This window comes from Anarrhichthys ocellatus, unplaced genomic scaffold (genome assembly GCF_004355925.1).
Source record: "Anarrhichthys ocellatus isolate YVR2014 unplaced genomic scaffold, GSC_Weel_1.0 scaffold3030, whole genome shotgun sequence".
Taxonomy (NCBI): Eukaryota; Metazoa; Chordata; class Actinopteri; order Perciformes; family Anarhichadidae; genus Anarrhichthys; species Anarrhichthys ocellatus.
In genome coordinates, this window is record NW_022283004.1 from 1 (window position 1) to 6,357 (window position 6,357).

Here is a 6,357-nt window from a genome sequence, read left to right on the forward strand (position 1 = left end):
TCCACTCTTCTTACCAGAGGCGTGAGTTCTGTCTGCGCGGTAGACCGTCTTGATCCGGGATGATGAAGCCTGGTTTCCATAAAGGTTTCCTAAGTTCTATTTCCTCCATCTTATCTTCCAGCGGCTGGACGTTAGCTAACCTTAAGTCCTAGCTGCTTAGCTTTTATCCCGTCTCTTGCTCTCATCCTGGGCCGGTCACAACACTTTTGATGGCGTTTGATTGGGCCAGTCAAGCTGAGTGGTTGGAAGATCTTGTGGATGGGAATCGTGTCAAGATCTGCTGCACTTCATCCATTCCTCGTACTTTCTTTTCCGATGTTGACGAGTGTATTTTTGTCTTAAATGTAGCAAAGTCTTTGAGTCTTTGCCACCACCGCATCTGCAAGTGCGCCAATGCCATAAAGATACATATTTAACGAGTAGCAGGGCCACAGAGACTGTGCCATGTGGATTTAAGACATGTTCTGGACAATATACCTTCCTGTACATTTCAGCAGTAGAGTGGAATAGAGTTTCAGTTGAAATATAATCAAGTCAGTCCTGTCACAAGTTGTAACATGCATGTGGGAAATGTTTATCTGAACAGTACGTGGTGTTTGTATGTGTGTGAGCATGGTACACAGGCCTGCATGTGTGCACAAAGGCCGTGGTCGCTTTGCTGGTGTGACAGGCGCCTGGTGAGGGACCTCTGGGTGTATGTGTATAATATGATATTGATGGATGTAAATAGGTGGGAAGTGTGTACGTACAGTATGTGTAGCTTCTGCATGTATAGTACATACATGTACTGTAGGTGTGTTTGAGGTATACCTTTAGAAGGAGAGGGATGCATGTATGTTGTCTTTTCCTCGCTCTGTTGCTGTATATATTAAAGGATCTATTGTTTCTTTGTGTAGACTATGATGGTACCGTAGTCATCTCTGACTGCTGTCTTTGTTCCTGGAAAGAGAACCACAATGGAAAAGTTATCCTTAAACGTTATTGTGTTAACCTCAACATTTCTCAATGAATATGTATTTGTGTATCATTTAATATATGTCTATTTTGACGCGACATACTAGAGGAGTAATGCCTTGCTGAAGGACACTTGAGCAGGATGTATGCGTATGAACTGGGGCCTTCTGCATATTATGAAACAGCACTTTCTAAATGTTTAGGCAGCCTCTGTGTTTCTCATGATTCAAACCATGATCATAGAATCTAGGTTCTCATGATCCTAGAGAAAGAGAATTTAAATGGCCGGATCTCAACTAGACTGAGCTATTAAAATCACAATGACAAACATTACAAGCTTCTTCTTCTCTTAAGTCTGTGCTTCTTTGTTGCAACAGGTGAAGTGAAACATGGAGAGGAATAAATCAGTGTATTGGTTTATCCTCCAGACATTTGTAGATGCATTTACAAACACCGCACACACCCATCCAATCAGCTTGTGTTTGCCCGGCACTTTAATAAAAAGCTTTTATGCTACTGTTCTTCTTACTGTACTGCATCTCCCATGTGTCCCTGCAGCAGTCGGAGCTGTCGTCAGAGGAGCGCTCGGAGCGCTATGGCCCTCTGCAGCAGCACCGCAGGGCAGTGGGCTCACTCAACAAGCAGATCCAGCAGAAGACTAAACAGCTGGAGGAGGTCAGCTGTGGTTCTATGTATACTCCGCACACACCGAGCTGATTACCCCAATGTGTTAACACCTCGTTACAACCAGAGCCACTGTTATCCACAGGAACCAATTTACAATTGATGTATGTCTTTAAGTACAGCACCCACATGTAGAAGAGAAGGCAGAGGAGCTCTCATAGAGTAGAAAACACATGCAGTACTTCTACATTATATGCACTCAGCATCACTCAGCTGGTAGGACACCTTTAAGATGAAGTGATCAGGGAAGCTGTCATAGCTTTCATTGACAGGTATTTGTTTTTTGACAGCTACAAGCCAAGTATGCAGAGGTGAAAACAGGCTGTGACGATGCAAAGAGCAATCTACTTGAGGTAAGACGAGGTGATGATGCCTGCAGCCTGATGTAAGCACCTGGAACAATGGATAACTGAGTGTAAAAGACTGACAGTGGAATATTTGATATTGATTTGGAAGCACTAAACCATATCAAAGGTTGCTGAATTTTCACATGGTATGTATCTTGATTGAGTATTTTGAGATGGGCCAAGCAGCTGTCATAAACAAATCTCCTCAAAGCCCATATTAACCCTGATTAGAACCAAATGGCCCTGACATTATGGTTTGGCATCATTTGGCAACATTGATTATGTTCGACCAGGTGTCCATTATCAGGAATTACTGGACTTTGTGGAAGCTATTAATTCCTTATAATGGACATCTCAAAGACCATTATCTCGCTTATACCTTGGTCACTTGCCAAAGAAAAGACAAATGTGGTAACTGAATTTCTCCACGAGCCATTCCCTTTACCCGGTACCCCTGAGGCTTTACCGATACCTGAAACTATCGTTACCGTCTCATCAGAAAGCTAACGTTGTGCTAGCAAGATTTAAAGTCAATGAGATTGCGTACGGTTGACGGTAAATATAATTTGACACTAAGTTTAACAAGACCAGCTTACTATCCAGCCATGTCATTGTCCCATAATCAATATCAATATTTTCACAAAATCTTGATTAGCGTAACGCTAGTATAAAGCTGACGTGATGCTAGCAAGATTCAAAGTCAATAACATCGCGTACCATTGACGAACGTAAATGTAATACGACTGTTTAACGACAAGACCAGCTCGCTATCCAGTCATGTCTTTGTCCCCAAATCAGTATCAATATTTTCATGAATGTCTACTGTCAGCCGCAGCCTGGAGGAGCAGGTTGAGTGGTGATGGGATGTAGGAGTCTTAAGTTCAGAAGGGCAGTTTTATTCTTGTGTTACAGTCACTGATTGTTGTAAATAAGATATTCAAATGTATTCATCTTCTCCATGTAATGCAGCCAGCACAGTGAACAGACAGTTTAACTGGTACTACATAGTAGGTGTCCATATCAGGAAGTAATGGATACCCTGCAGCCAATCAGAATGGAGCATTCACCCAGACCATGGTATCAATTACATTAAGCCATTTATTAGTCATGGATGTGTTTAAAAAATAAATAAAAAAGTCATTAACATCAGGAAACATTCTATGAAATGAACAATGGCAAATGTTTCTGTCAAACTGTTGCTTCCATTGGTGCTTCTTCCCAGGCTACAGAGCACTCCCAGAGGCTGGAGAAGGAGCTGAAGTGTTCAGACGAGATGGAGGAGCAGGCTGACAGCAGGTGGGTGGTGCAGTGTAAACCAGGAACTATCACGCATTCACTCTGTCGCACACAAAGTGCCCTGAACATGCTCTGCCATTAGAAGAGCGTTGTGCTCTGAATAACACAACGCTCTACTTTGTGCCGAGTGCGCTCCGGAGAAAAACTCTATGACAGCACTTTGTTCCAAGAACGCTGGAACAAAGTGTTCCAGACACTCAGTTTGTAATACTGAAAACATATAAATATTGCAGTACTTTCATCAGCCACCATTGTTTTACCTTCTTCAGCCACAGTTGGTGACTTAAGGAAAATCTTTCCAACTATTCAGGTTCAGCAGTCTGTAACTAAGTGTATTAACCTCTTGTGGTAACTGGGAGGAATAGCAGCTACTCTGGAGCCATAAGCCCCTTTCAGACATGAATACATCACCTGTTTGAGTGTTTCTTGTCCTTCCACGGGCTGCATCACTGAAGGACTTTCAAACAGTTAATCCATCAAGGCTTTAACTGTGCGTGTGTGGGATGCTGTTACACAGACTAGATACGGGTGCTTATTCAGACATGAGACCAGCATGTTAAAGTGACATCAGATTAGCATGTCTAAAAGGGTTGGGAGACTAAAGAAGCATGAATTAGGTGTCAGTGATGCACCCATATGTTTACAAAGGGAAGCAACAACTTGTGTTGCTTTGAAGCTGACTGAGGCTCAGTGTAGAGCGGCTCGTCCTCCAATCAGAGGATTGGTGGTTCAGCGACGACGTGTCCTTGGGCAAGACACCCATAGAGACCTGCAGTGTCTGCATGGTCCTGATGGTCCTGATGGGCAGGTGGCACCTTGCATGGTAGTCCGTGTATGAACGGGTGAATGACGGGGTTAAAGCGATTTGAGTGCTCAGAAGAATAGAAAAGTACAACTACAGAAAGATGAAGAACATTGGAATGTGATAATAATGATAAATCAATATTATCCTTTAACTCTTGACTGATACACTTCTTCCACAAGCTATTCTCATGACTACCAGGTGACAAAGTGGCTGGACTCTCAGTTCACCACTTAGCTGATGACAAACAGCACCTAGCGATGCCCTCACCCTTAACCTCGCCTGTCTAAAGTATGTGATGTTAGACGTTAGAAGGTTCAAACTCTCCTCTACAGTTGGATCCAGTCAAACTGCGCCTGTGCACAGAGCTAATGTTCCCAGTTTAGTGGGCATGGTTACGTATGACAGTTTGCTACATAAAGAAAAGTCTCTGAGCACAATCAAGACATCTGTGTAGAGTACTGACAGCAAACGTCCTTAAAGACGATGATACAGTAGATCTTGACATCGTTACTTTGGCAATAGCCTAATGAAAGACTTGTGAGCGTGTATCAGATTGTAACCACTGACTTACAGTATGGTTCACTTGCTCTTTACTTCATCTTTTAGATGTGACTTTCACAATCTCAGCTACTCTAGAACACACCTTTAGGCTGCATGTTAGCCCAGCCACAGTCCAGTCACGTGTTCTGAGTCAACCAAAGTTGTTATTGTGATTTAATTAACATAGATCTGAAACATTGTAGATTGTACTGTAATGTGCCCGTCTGCTTGCTCATGTGGATCACCATGCCGTGATGTCGTGCTGTACTCGGCCTGAAGGGAAGATGTTGCTGATAATCACAGAAACTGATGAGCCAGAGGTCGCTCAGTGATTGCATTCTTAGTTTAACACTCGGAGGATGGACTCACAGAGGAGAGACCCCTCAACTGAGGGTCAGCTTGACACGTAAAGTGACTTATGAAGTAAGAGATCCCCGTAAGGCCTGAGCCAGCTGTTTAATGAGCCATCGTTCTCCTCTTACAGCCGTCTGCAGTCCTGAGGAGCAGATAAGACACAAACAAATACAACTGTGAATAAAACGCTAAAGGAACTGATGTTCCAACATGAGTGAAATGTACTTTAATGATATCTTCTGATTAGCTGACATGTCTAATAGTGTGAAGAGTGCTTCCACATGTTGACCTCTCTCACAGTGATCCATTCCTTCAGATACCACATCTGTACTTTAGTTGGTTTTCTATATCCGTCAATTGTGATTTCTATAACTCAGATACCTCTGCTAATCAATACGTAATCATAATCTATACTAGCCTAAGTAGCCTATCATTGATAGGAACATCCTGCCTCATGTATGTTTATGATTGATATTATATTATATGTCCCCAGAGATCTTAAACAGACATCTGAATGTCTAAATTAATCCTTGTATTTTGAATCTACTCTAGTGTTACCATTTGAACTTCTTATTAAACTGTTAATACATTTTGTTTTGTATGGTGTCCCTTTACACATTCATTTGCCAGCTTGAGGTTTACCAAATCTCAACACTTTTTAATATTTGAGTTTAAAAATAATATCTATAAGCTTTAAAGCTTCAGTAGAATCTCCCTTAGATTAGAACAATAATAACACTCTCAGCTGCTGAACAGGACATAATCAATGATGGACTGAGTCTATCTGTAACATGTTCATTCATACACGCTTCACCCTTATTCAATCTACTCATTTATTCATCGTGTTCTTTATTCATTCTGTTCATCTGATCAATTATTCACAGATTTTCTGTTAAGTAGTTATGTATTTGAAAGAACTTGATCATTTGATTTGTGTGTATGACATAATGAGTCCAGAGCTGTGTAGCGACCCTGAGATTAGTTCTATTGTTGAAGTTCTATTGTTGAAGTTGTCCTGTTTTAAACCGGGTAGCGTCCTGAGTCGAGTCTTATTCTGTTAAAGTTATCGTGTGTGATAGCTGAAGTTGAGTGCCATCACTCCCCTTTCATACCAAGTCATGAGTTTGTGATTTATAATTTGGAGTTATTAATAATCGTTAAATATTCTGATACTAATTGATTGATTATTGAATTTGCTACACAACAAGTCCACATCTGGGTAAAGAGATGGGAGGAGGCCAGTGTTGTGCCCTCTGAGACATGCAGCGTGCTGCTCATGGACAGGCTGTTGATCTCGATTGATGGGACAGTCCAGCTAATGTTCTGTTCAATTGGACAGGCTGTTGATCTCGATCGATGGGGCAGTCCATCTAATGT

General features: G+C 41.8%; 1 protein-coding gene across 1 annotated transcript; it reads left to right on the plus strand.

Moving 5' to 3' along the window:
* The first annotated feature begins 390 nt into the window (after positions 1-390).
* Positions 391-6,351, plus strand: LOC116378709 (coiled-coil domain-containing protein 93-like). The gene is made up of 3 exons (XM_031840617.1): positions 391-1,629; positions 1,929-1,991; positions 3,208-6,351. The coding sequence occupies exons 1-3, from the start codon at positions 1,465-1,467 to the stop codon at positions 3,361-3,363; spliced, it is 384 nt and encodes a 127-aa protein (XP_031696477.1). The 5' UTR covers positions 391-1,464; the 3' UTR covers positions 3,364-6,351.
* The last annotated feature ends 6 nt before the right edge of the window (positions 6,352-6,357 follow it).

Coding starts and splice junctions, on each gene's coding strand:
- LOC116378709 (XM_031840617.1), top strand. CDS start 1,465: ATGCTACTGTTCTTCTTACTGTACTGCATCTCCCATGTGTCCCTGCAG. Junction 1,630..1,928: donor AGACTAAACAGCTGGAGGAG/GTCAGCTGTGGT, acceptor GTTTTTTGACAG/CTACAAGCCAAGTATGCAGA. Junction 1,992..3,207: donor CAAAGAGCAATCTACTTGAG/GTAAGACGAGGT, acceptor GCTTCTTCCCAG/GCTACAGAGCACTCCCAGAG.